General features: G+C 39.1%; 1 protein-coding gene across 1 annotated transcript in view; it reads right to left on the bottom strand.

The window, feature by feature from the left end:
- Positions 1-13233, bottom strand: part of CFAP69 (cilia and flagella associated protein 69) — a 61836-nt gene that overhangs the window by 29628 nt on the left and 18975 nt on the right. The window contains exons 6-12 of the mRNA XM_056118393.1: positions 8773-8871; positions 7321-7470; positions 7049-7226; positions 5152-5275; positions 3706-3754; positions 3495-3616; positions 2037-2253 (exon numbers count right to left, since the gene is read on the bottom strand). Coding sequence (XP_055974368.1) covers positions 2037-2253; positions 3495-3616; positions 3706-3754; positions 5152-5275; positions 7049-7226; positions 7321-7470; positions 8773-8871 — 939 coding nt within the window. The remainder of the gene's footprint in view (positions 1-2036; positions 2254-3494; positions 3617-3705; positions 3755-5151; positions 5276-7048; positions 7227-7320; positions 7471-8772; positions 8872-13233) is intronic.

Genomic DNA, 13233 nt, shown 5'->3' with positions numbered 1-13233 from the left:
ATAGTCTTCTGTAAATGCAAGTTATATGGACAGAAGAATGAATTGTTTTATTTAATGCAAAGTAATTTAACAAAATGTAATATAATATCTTATAGGTGCCCCCGCACCTGGCTGTCCTCACCGGGGCCCCTTGGAGGGGAGCGGGTTGGGTTTTCCTCCCCGCCCCGACCAGGGCTCCAGCAGCTGAAGACCTCCAGAACCAGCCACCACCATGCTGAGACTACTCTCCACACAAATGAAGGTACTGGCAGGGGAACAAAGGCACACGGGTCCTGGGGCTGACATCTCCAAGCCTACTCGGATCAGGGCTAAGCATCCTCCGCCCAGATCCTCCAAATTCCAGTAGGTGGGGGTCACACCCACCAACTGGCCCCCTGGTGCCATGTAATCCCATCAACGGCCAAGACTCAGAGACTATAAAACCCAGCTCCATTGGGGCCGCGCGACATCTTATCATCTCATTCCTACTTTGGACAAACTGGCAAGCTACCAAATGTAACCTGCCCACACAGCAGAGTCTGGCAAACTCCCCGTGGCGTACCCAATATGCCAAATACCAGTAACAATGAAAGATCTCATTCTCCTAACTCTGAAAGAGCCTTGAATATGGCACTTTTAAAAAAAATCTCAGGGCTAGGACGAAGGAGACGTTACTGGGGTCTGCTCGAGGCAATCGACAAATAACAGGATGGTCATGATCGTGATCGTGAATATAATATCTCAGTCTACTAGAAACTAGGTAATAAAAATAAGCATTAATTTTTGCTCTCTTATGGATAAATGACACTTAAATCTTCCAACATGCTTCATATAAAATTATTTCCAGTGAAAAATTACTACCAAAAAATGCATTATCTTCCTTTAACAATCTACTTTTTATTATTATAAGAAATTAGAAATGAAATGAAATATTTATACAGATTGGGGATCTATTAATTTAGAGCCAGTACTTCAGTCTTTCAGCTAGAATGAAAGGTCTAGATGTTGAAGGGCAGGAAATTGGTTATTTCACACTCAATGTTCTGGGATATCTCCTAGCAAGGCTTGGAGGACCTTATGCAGTACCAGAGCTCAAACCCAGGGTTCCTATCTGCAAAGCATGTGATCAGCCTATTGAGCTATCTCTGTGGCTAAAATGGAGCTCTTGAGCTTCAAGAAGACAAACTTTTGGTAGGAGGTGGAAAGGTAGCTTGGGCCTCACCTGGCTGAGCTCAGGGCGTACTCCTGGATCTTTGCTCAGGGATCAGGCCTGTTAGTGTGCAGGGGACCATTCATGGTGCTGTGTATTTTGTTTCAGTTAGGCAAGATCATCTTCATTAGATGAAATTTAGGAAAACATGAACATGTAGCCAAGGAGAGGAAATATGTGTTCAAGAAAGAACACATGCTTGAAGATCAAGCAAAGAGACACAGATGCAAACAAGTGAGATATGTGATGAAGAGAGAACCTGGGCCTGAGAGAGCAAGCCTTATGGCACTGGGTTTTTGAACCCACTGAGCCTGGGCTGGCTGCGTGCAAGGCAAGCATCTTACACCTTGGCCCCTATTTATTCTGAACATACCTTTAGCAGTAAAAACAGCAGTTGGCATTTAGCAGGCATTTAATAAATATTTACTAAATCAATAAATGAAATACTAGTAGAATGTGATTTTAATTGTTGGTAAGTCTAATACATATTTTGGGGGCGCCACAATCTCCCAAATACTTAGGAGATCATGTGCTGCCCCAGATCAACTTTGGACTGTGACATGCACTCCAGCCCTCAGAATCATCTTTCACGCCCATAATACAGATATTTAAATCAGATTATTAAAAAAACACCTCTAACTGAGAAGACATTAACAACAGTTATGACATTCATGTATGATTTTAAATGAAATCTCAGGGTTTTATCCTTACAATATGCAAATATATAAAGATCAGAGCAGACAGAGCTTAAGCATTTTTCATTGCTTTCATATTATTTTATGTACATATTGAATTCTTTTGAAATATGTAGGTTAAAATTTTGACAAAATCTTGAAGTACCACTTACCTTCACTGTCACACCAATCTAGAAATGCAAGAACTCGAGCATTTCCTTGGCATGCCATATACTCTGATATTAATAAAGGAGCCACAGATGACAAGGTGGCAATCGCATGCAACTGTAATTCTTCATACTGGGTAGCAGACCATTCAATTATTTTGAGTTTCTCTGGTTTTTTAACATAGGTGAACAAAGCCTGAATAACTTTGCCTTCAATTAGTAACTATGAGAAAGAGCAACAAAAGGTACTTTGCTGAAGACATTATTAAAACAATTTTACTTAATCTAAAAAATAAAGATTCCCAATTTGAAGCTTTATTGATCACTTCAAAATACTAGTTTCCAAACTAACAAAAAATATATAAACAAATAAAGCAACTCAATAACAACATTCTGTTCTGATTCTCTTTTTAAAATCATTTTAATAATTCTATAATTTCTAATACTCCATTGAATTAATAAACCATACTTTATTGACAACTTTTATTTGGCAATAAATTTAGGTATACAGAATACAAATATATTTAACTTAAAATGATTACATATTAGTTTTATGTACATAATATAATTTGGTATTTGTATATTGCAAAATATCACAAGTCTACTTTCCATCTATTTAAAATTTTTTTTCAAATATCTATGTACAACCTTAGTCCCTATGAACTTCATACTGTGTACTAGATGCTTATGATTATTTACTTTATAGCTGAAAGTCTATACCTCTTGATTCTTTTCACCCATTTCATCCATCCCCAACTCCCATTTCTGGTAACTATGAAATACAGTGAGCTGGAGTGATAGCACAGCGGGTAGGGCGTTTGCCTTGTAAGCAGCCAACATAGCTGACCCGAGTTCGATTCCTCTGCCCCTCTTGGAGAGCCAGGCAAACTACTGAGAATATCTCGCCCGCACGGCAAAGCATGGCAAGCTACCCGTGACGTATTGGATATGCCAAATACAGTAACAATTGTCACAGTGGAGACGTTACTGGGCCCGCTAGAGAAAATCGATGAACAACGGGAGGACAGTGACAGAACAGTGATGAAATACAGTATGCTCTCTGTTTCTACACTTCTTATTTTGTTTTCTTTGATACATTTTTAAAATTTTATTATTTGAGGGGCGGGCTGGGCCACATCTGGAGGTGCACAGGGCTTACTCCTGGTTCTTCACTCAGGAATTACTCCTTGTGACGCCTGTGGAGCCATATGGGATTCAGGGAATCGAACCCTGGTTGTCTGCATGCAAGGAAATACCCTACCTGCTGAACTATCTGTCCAGATTGTTTTACTTTTTAGATTTCGCATATAAGTCATATCACTACATGGCATTTGTAGTCCTTTTTGAATTTATTTCAGTTAGCCAGACATCATGTGCACAACATTCCAAATGAAATCTTGCCATTTGAAATATACAGTATTTTATTATAGATATACCACCTCATCGTGGTTGATTACTCTTTACCTGTACAGTTGATAAATCTTTACATAAGATCACGATTATATTGAATAACAATTTCTTCAACTCAAAATCTTCATAGGAATTAGAAAGCTTAAGACCTTTCACCAAAGGATCTTGACTTTTAACTGTGTGGGGAGAAAAAAAGAATAAAACAAAAGCAAAGAAAAAAATGCAAAGGTTCATCAAGATAACTAAAAGTTCTATGGGCTTTTACCTTCATTAAAAGTTGCAAACAGTACCAAGTCCCTGGTAAAGCCACTTTCCTAGTACAAAGAAAACATACCAAAAAAAGAATTTATTTAATATAAATTAAGATATTAGTTCTATATCTATTATTTAAATATATTTACCAGATTTCCCAATTTTTGACCGTTTGCATTCTGAAGGCACTAATACTAATGAAAGCAGAAAAAAAAGCAGACAGTTCAGTGGCACAGTGCCCAATTTACAGGCATGAGGCCAGGTCACAGAGCTGATCCCCTGCACTGCCACACATGCCTAGGGCAACCCATGCAGCATTACATCTGTGATCTCTGGTGCCACAATGAATGTGTGACCTCTGGTGTATGACAATCAAGACTGTCCAGCACACCAAGAATGTAAAACTTCTAGTTACAGGAACAACAAAGGGAAGAGAACAGAAAGGAATACACACACACACACACACACACACACACACACACACACACACACAGGACATAGTATGATAAATTGACACACTCAAGGGGTTCACAAGCTGGAGAAATACAAAGAAAACTGCACCTTGATACATCCTAGCAAAATCAAAAACAAAAGCAAAAAAATAAAAGGGTTGCATAACTATATGTAACATTTTTTTCCAAATAGTTATCTTTACTGAGGCACCATGATTTATAATAGTACTGACTTAAGCATTTTAGACCAGTGTGTATGTGTGTGTTTGGGGGGGAGGGGCAGGGGGGAGGTGAGTGGTTTGGGCTATATCCAGCGATGCCCAAGGATTTTTCCTGGCTCTACACTCAGGAATTACTCCTGGCAGTGCTGAGGGGAGCATACGGGATGCCAGGGATCCAATCCAGGTAAGCTGAATACATAGCAAGCACCATAACCCTTGTGCTATCACTTTGCTTCCCCATAAAGATTTTAGACTAGCAGTACTATGTACCATGCCCACCCCTGCAGTGCCAATAACCCTACTTCTCATTAGAAATAATGGAGCAAAAAAACAGGTATTTTTAAAGTGCTAACAAAGAAAAATAATTCAACCTAGAATTTTAGATTCTGTGAATAGATATACCTCAGTAATTAAGAAAAATGGTATTTTCAGTAAAAGAAACAGAAAATTTGTTGCCAGCAGCCAGTACATCCATGTCAAAAGAAATGGTGAAAGTTCTTCCAAGGGAAGAAATGATACTAGAGAGACACTTAGCATCAAAAAGGAAAGAAGTAGAAAATACTGGTAAATAAGTAAATGAGAAACTCTAAGGAGGACCGCTCAGATTTCCAAAGGGATGCAAAGAAGAGCAGGCAGGGTAAGGAGTATCCTGGGGAGCCTCATGACACTATGACATGACCTGATAGTACAGTCAAGTCCACAAACATTACACTGTGTTTAGGATTCCCTCTCCACAGACTCACAGCTTCCACAACCACAATTAATACCACTGGGATTCATACTCACAATCATTGGTGCTCCACTATTTTGAGCTATAATTGTAGTGATCACTAGTATATCATTTCTAAGTTGACGATCATAATGACTAAAACCTCTCATAAAAAGGTTTTTAAATACTTCCTTCAAAGCCCTAGAAAGTAAAATAATATTTAAAAAACTGTATTTCTATGTAAATAATACTAAAGTGCACATCTACAACTTATCTTCCTTCCAATGTATGCTATTCATTTTAATGTAGTCCTAATCTCTTCCACACTTCCCAATCTCATTCTTTGTGTACCAGGTAAGAATTCACCAACAAAATCTCTACATGAAGTCAGTGACTCTAAAACAAAGATCCAATCATGCCATTTTTCTTCTGAAAGTTTCAGTCTAGGGGTCAGAGAGATAGGACTGAGGGGAGGGTGCTTGCCTTGAATGGGGCCAACCCCAGTTCAATCCCTCGCATTCTATATGGTCTTCCTCCCCCCTCCCCCCAAAGTACCTCCAGGAGTAATTCTGGAGGGTAGAGAAAGGAATAACCTCTGATAATTACTGAGCATGACCAAAAAAAAAAAAAAAACCCTTAAAAAAAAAGTTTCAATCTTTCAAGACTTCTCTTGTTTTTGAGATAAAGTCCTACTTCCTCATCAAGGCTTGCTACAGTCTCTGCTTGCATTGTTGGCCTCATCTCTCACTTTTCTACTTTTACTTTCTGTTTTCACTACATTTAATTTATTTTTAGTTTATTTTGCTAAATTTGTTCATGTCTGTTCCCCTAAGGTGTTCTCTACAAGCAAAACTCTTCTGTATCGCCAATTTGTATTTATAATTTAGAAGTCAGGTTAGGTTTCATGAGGAAGCATTTATTAAGGTTGCAAGTCTGGAACAGATTTCCTCTAGATTTCTTCAGCCTTAGGCATTCAGTCATTCAACCACAATTGATTTTGTGATGTCCCCATAAGGTTCACGTAGCCACTAAGATCTGTCTGCTACTAGTTATTCTTTCTGGAATAGGTTTATAGCAAACACCAGACTGAACAAGATCACCAGGGACTTCATTTAATGTGTTTCTTTAAGCTTTCAGAATATTCCAGAAGGAAAGAGCAAATCTTCTGCTTAATTTGGGATCATACAATGTAAACCTATGGTCTTTGGTATCACCACAAGGCACTTTCACATGAAGCCAACGCTATGAATGATAGCTCAGAGAAAGAGGCCCAAGCACTGCTCTCTACTGAGCTCAGTACTGAGTTCAGCTGCAAGTGAAAACAGTTTTATTCTTTATTTTGTATCACATGAGTTCATAAATTTGTTGTGTAACTTAAGTTAATTAGAGGTTCATTCATTTGCAAAAAAGGGGATAATTTACTGATTAGCCTCTTTTCTAGAGAACATGTAGCACCTTGCAATAATTTTTCATAGCATACAGTATCCTTTCTTTTAGTTGCCTGTTTACTTATTCTCTCACAACATAAAGCAAATTCCATGAAAGCAGAGATCATTTTAATTCTACAATCTAGTACTAAAATTTTTATAGTGCAGACAAAACAATGAGCATGTAACTTAAACATTCCCCCATATTTTATATATTGTTAATGCTTATTACAGTTTCTGAAAATCAGTAAGTACTCAAAAAGATTTATTGAATGAACAAATGCAATAGCTCTTTTCAACATTGAATCTTACTTTCTATAACTTAAAGACATAATTTAGTATTGTTAAAAAGTTAATTCAAAAGTCTCTCTCACACACACACACAAAAAGCAGCTTTTTGTGCAGATGCGTTTCTGTCACAACACAAAGATGTCCCACAACATGAATCAAAAGCCAGATGAACACAGGATTCAAAAAAAAGTATTTGTTCTGTCACTAGTTCACATCTTAAGGCTAAAAACATTCATATCTAAAAACCTCTACTTACAGCAAACATTCCAAGTTACTAAGCTGTTCTATGACTTCTTCTTTTGAAGATTTTTCCAGTAAGTTCCAAAGTATTTCTGATGAACGAAATAGGAGCTGTCCAGAAGGATCTGGGTCATTGAGGTGAGCACAGATCCCACTGGCTGCTTGTGCTTTCATCATTAAAGTACAATTAACTTCTGAAAATAAAAAATTGTATTTATACTGTATAATCTTGACAATCAAAAAGAAAAAGTTTACCTTTATAGTATTTAATTTTAATAATATACAAACCAGAAGTTGAAAGATGTTGAAGAGCTTTAAGTACCCAAAGTTTCTCAACAAGTTGATTTTCAAGCAAGGTCAGTGACTCGACCATAGATTTTGCCAATCCTCCAATTTCAGCCATTTTAATCTTATATGATGAACTAGCTTGCTGGTAACCTAGTAACAATTAGTTCATAAATATGTAGAGTATTTTCTATAGCAATCTTCTACAATAAAAGAATGAGTAATTTATCACTAAATAACAGTAGCAATAAAAAATTGAAATAATATCTAAAATTTTATAACACAGGGAAATATAAGCTTTTTACATAAAGGCCAGATAGTATTTTTAGTTTTTGGTAGGTTAGGGTTTCTAGCTCAAAAATTCAACTTTGCTATCACAGCATGAAAACAGGTAGGAAGAACATGAAATAAATGAGCAAGGTCATGTTCTATTCTTCATTTTTACTGAGCCAGTTTTGAGTTGGGGTTCATAACTGGCTGATCCATGACACAGCATTTGAAGCCGAACACAAATTCGAGAGGGGAATATCTTTCTTAAAAAAAAAGAAATTATTTGTTTTTCAGAAGACATACGTTCTAGTATAGGAAAAGGCATGGTTACAAAGAGTGTTTTCACTATTCAAATCAATGTATTCAGTACTACCGAGGGACAATTATGTGATGGTGGCAATGAAACACTAGGAGCAAGTGTAATAAGTTATGATACACTACTAGTAATATGATGGTATTTTAAAGGTAAAAGGTAAAGGCCCTCCCGTTGATCGTCGATTTGCTCGAGCGGGCCCAGTAACGTCTCCATTGGAGACTTTGTTGTTACTGTGTCTGGCATTTCGAATACTCTCGGTAGCTTGCGGGGCTCTCCGAGAGGGGCGGAGGAATTGAACTCGGGTCGGCCATGTTGGCCACTTGTAAGGCGAACGCCCTACCCGCTGTGCTATCGCTCCAGATGGTATTTTAAGGAAGTTTTATCTGACAACATGTCTTATAAGAATTTCTATTGTGGGAGGAGGTAGAGAAAGGGTGAGGAAGGGAAATTTGAGATATTGGTGGTGGGAAATGTACACTGGTGAGGGGATAAGTTTTGTAACATTATATGACTGAAACCTAATCATGAACAACTTTGTAACTGTGTATCTCACTGTGAGTCCATTAAAAAAATTAATTTAAAAATTAAAAAAACATTTTTCCTGAGACTCACAGGACCACTCACTGGCAAAATGTTTATCTTGGCAAAGGTAAGGTGTGAGTTTCATCCCCAGTGCCATGCATCTGTGCCAAGAGGGGTCCTGGAGGCTCTCTTGTACGGAATTCCTGGTGGTACAACAGAATGTGTGACCTCTGATGCACCATGTGGGAACATTGCAACCAGATGAGTGATTCCCATTGAACACAGCCTCTGGGCATCACCAGGTGTGACCAATTCCCTCCCTAAGTAATAATAAAATAAAATCTTACCTGGAATATGCTTCTTTGGTGGTTCTGCATGATAAAAGTCAACAATACACTTACAAATCTGTATCCTCAATTCAGAACTTGGTATTTGCATTAAGTCACCTGCCAGAAAGAATAAAATAAAAAGCTATTAATAAGTCATGAGATTATTCACAAATTTAAGTATCCTGTAATAATAATGACATTATTTAAGATAACCTAATTTAAGATTCAAATTCAGTTAGTTTAAATTTACACACACACACACACACACACACACACACACACACACACCACCTTGGATCTATCACCCTGATAACTCTACATAATCTAACATTTGGCTCTTCAACTCAGACTCTCCTCTTTCCAAAGAAGTAAATAATCGGGGGTATGGTGCCTCCAGCAGGTGAATCTGTACCTGTGAGGCGAGTGCATCAGCAGCCTCATGGTGCCTTCAGACTTCCAGATACCCCAAAATTGCTGCTGTGCCTTTGGTCAGATCCCAAAAACTTGGGGCAAAGTTTACTAAGAAAGTAAACAGCCAAAAGTTCGGTATGTGGGAGACACACCCACAAACCACCTCCGGCTTAGCTATCTAATTGAAGGCAAGGCCTCTATTGTTCCTGATCAAACTGCTTAATGGCCATAATCCCAGTGACTCAGAGACAACTCTCAGAACCCAGCAGCTTTTGTCAGAGATGCATCCAGTCCCCACAATGGGTTACCAGTGCCAGATCACCCTGGGGGGAAAGGGTGTTGTCCCTCCACCTGCTCCCCCTTGGCGACTCAGTGGCCACCATCTTCCAGAGGCCATTGGACAGTCAGGTTTGAGCCCGCAGTGATGAGACACATGGGGCCTCACAGGATAGGGGTGGAGCCGGCCCTTTCCTCCCCGCCCCAATGAGAACCCCGAGTCACCACCCACAAACGGCCTCTCTGGCTCCTGATCAAGCTGCTTAATGGCCATGATCCAAGAGACTCAGAAACAAATCTCAGAACCCAGCGACTTTTGGCAGAAATGTGTCCGGTCCCTGCAGTAGGTTACCGGTGCCAGGCCAACCCAGGTGGGATTAGGTTTCGTGCCTTGGCCTGTTCCCCCTGGGGGCTTGGTGGCTACCATCCTCCAGAGGCCATTGAACAATCAGGTTTGGGCCCACAGTGACGAGACACCCTGGGCCTCACGGGATGAGGGTGGAGCCGGCCCTTTCCTCCCCGCCCCAACGAGACCCTGAGTCGCTGCCCACAAACGGCCTCTCTGACTCCTGATCAAGCTGCTTAATGGCCATGATCCAAGAGACTCAGGAACAAATCTTGGAACCCAGCAGATTTTAGCAGAAATTCCTCCAGATTTAATGGTTAAAATTTCAGAATTCCAAAATCACGAGGCCACTACTATGGACACACGACATCATATGTTATTCATAACCAGCAATAGAAAACAAATTGTCAACTATTACCTTTTCAGCAGATCTGAGTGTTGGGGTAAAACCCCAAATAATAATGGTGAGTGTGGTGTTGAGTTGTTGAATGTAATCAAAGTATAGAGAGAACAATTTGGAAATCATCTGCCCCACAGGTAGGGGGAGGGTTTGGGATGGGGGATTTACTGGGGTTTTTGGTGGTGGAAAATGGGTACTAGTGAAGGGACGGGTGTTTCATTGTATGACGGAAACTTAAACCCGAAAGCTTTGTAACTGCTCTCACGGTGATTCAATAAATAAAATTATAAAAAAGGAAAAAAATGTAAGGTGGAGTTCATGCCCAATCCAATCAGCCTAATCAATGGTTGAATAAATAGCAATACTCCTACATTTTTTTTAAAAAAAAGAAGTAAATAATCATGATCAACAACATAAATTCTTGAAAAAGAGATTTAAGATTAAATATTAGTTATCTCTTAGTGGCTGGTGGACTTAGGCCTTTACTTTCTCACCTATATAATAAGTATACTGGGGTCTAGAGTGACAGTATTGCAGGTAGAGTGCTTGCCATGCACACAGCTGACCCTGGTATGATCCCTAGTACCACATAAGGGAGCACTGGCAAGTGTGTCCCCTACCAGCAGCCCTCCCCTCAAAGTATACTAGTAGTTACTTCTAAGATAAATGTGTATAAGAAAAGGGCTGACAACTGTATCTTCATATATCAAATTACTATTACTTATTTTGGCTAGACATAAGCTGGCATTTTTCTTTCCTAACTAGAGACCTGGTAATTTGTTGCCTATAATAATACATTCTGCTGTTTGAAAAATTAGAAGTGCACATTCTCTGCTACCTGCATCATAGCCAAGGATATGTTCTTTCTCTGTCTCTGCATTTTTTTAAATAAAACTAGTTTTGCATTACTATTTGCATTTTTCTGAAATTCTTTTCTGTAATGGAAAGCGGCAATCCTAGAAAATCTAGGCAAGAGCTAGGACTGACTTTATACTTCCCGCAAAGAGTAATTCCTCACTCCAGTCTGATTTAACAGCTCCCTGAGAAGTTGAGAGGTGGGGAACAGTGCCTCTGCCATGTAGAACAAGAGGTTTCCAGGTCCAACTTGACAGCTGCCTTGTGAAGGGGCTGATGGGATGGCAGCATCTGTAGCAGACTTTACCAGTCCAACCCGAAACGCCTAACCAGGCACTTCCCCGGATCGAGGTGGGTCAAACACAAAGTGGAAACAGTCGTCTTGAGACCACCTTTCTTGCTCCCCACTTCACCCAAATCATGTGCAACATTTGGCAGATAACCAGGGGCTAGGTGACTTGCAAAATAATTCAGGAATCGCCCAGGGAACCCACCTCTTAATGGGAGCCACTCCTCCCACACCTGCAACAACTTCCATCTCCACTATCCACTAATATGTCCTTACTGGAGTTTTTTTTTCACAGTAGAAGGAGTAAATGAACCACTTTAACTTTTGTCCAAGGAGAAGTTGGTAACTTAAACATGAACAACAGTCACACCACCATCAGGAGTGGCTCAAAAATAAAAAGTAACATAAAATAAATTTCAAGAATATGTTGAATGGTATTAAAGGGTGTTGTGAAGACCCTCCCAGGGTGGGAGAGACATGCTAAAAGTAGTCTATAGACCAAACGTGATTGCCACTCAATGCCTCTCTGGCAAAACACAGTACCCAAAAGAAGAGAGAGAGAACAGGGGGGAATGCCCTGCCACAGCGGCAGGGTGGGACGGGGGTGGGAGGGATGCTAGGACCCGTGGTGGGGGAGGATGGGCACTGGTGGAGGGATGGGTACTTGATCATTGTATAACTGAAACCCAAGCACAAAAATTTATAAGTCTATAAATGTACTTCATGGTGTTTCACTAATAAAAAAAATGATAAAAAAAAAGAATATGTTGAATGGAACCTAAAACAAAAAGAAACAAAAAGGTAGGATAAGAGCCCGAAGTAAATGTTGAAAGTGAAAAAAATAACAAGATTGGGGAGCTAGTTTCTGGAGGATTATTTGCTAATTTACAATCCACAATAAATAAAGTGGGGTTCCACCAAAAAAAAGAGGAAAAGAAAAAAAGAGAAAAAGAAAGAAAGAAATAGGAGGTGAATCCTGCTCTTCACTCGCCATCATATTGAAAAGCAGTGAATTCCTAGGTAGTCTTTACAGGTAATAATTTTACATTTATTTGGGTGGTGATAAAGGATAGAAAAAACTCCCCAATGTCTGCCAGGAGTGATTACTGAGCACCACCACGTATGCCTCCCCCCCCCCCCCAAATAAAACAAAACTCTTACTCCTCCTATTTCCAGAATTTTTTTTTTAAGAGTGAAAAGGGACAGTACTTAGTAATCATTCCCAAACTATTTCTGGACCATCTTCACCTTTATTTCAAACTGAACTGCATTTGTCCTAGTGAAATTCTATAAATGGGACCCTACGAAATCTGAAAATGATCTTCTATGTACTAAGGACAGCTGGAGTTAAGTAGATGTAGCAGTTTCAGGTCTGAAACTCATCTGTTTGGATTCAATAGTGGAAGGGAACTTGTATTTTGCCCCAGATCTTGTATGTTTATCTTTGAAGATAGGCACTAAGTGGAAGTGCAAATGGACAGATGTGGAGAGCCAGTAGGGAAACAGGAAAATCTTTCAGCAAAAGACACTGTTTTTTTTTTTAAAAAAAGTCTCAAGATTCTCTTTTAATTTTGTATTCTGGAACTCTTCTTTGACGATGGAGAGTCATTATGGTTTGAAAAAATTATGCAACATTTTTCCAGCAAAACTAACCAAAAATTCAAGTTTTTGGGAAATCCTAAGATTCCATGCCTGCTTATCCACCCTTTGTTCCTGTAAGTTTAGATCATTTATTATAGTTTCTGTTTCACAATCTCAAGGCAGTGTACCAACTTCTTCCCTCATAAATTTCAAAAGTCTTACTCTTGAGTAAGAAATATCCGTCATTTAGAAGAAAAAGAAATACAATTTACTAGTACAGTATAAATTGAAAATTATTAGTAAAAATGATAAATAATAGCA

This window comes from Sorex fumeus, unplaced genomic scaffold, assembly GCF_029834395.1.
Source record: "Sorex fumeus unplaced genomic scaffold, SorFum_2.1 ptg000037l, whole genome shotgun sequence".
NCBI classification, from domain to species: domain Eukaryota; kingdom Metazoa; phylum Chordata; class Mammalia; order Eulipotyphla; family Soricidae; genus Sorex; species Sorex fumeus.
The sequence above is the reverse complement of the archived record's forward strand: the minus strand, read 5'-3'. Positions and strand labels throughout refer to the sequence as shown.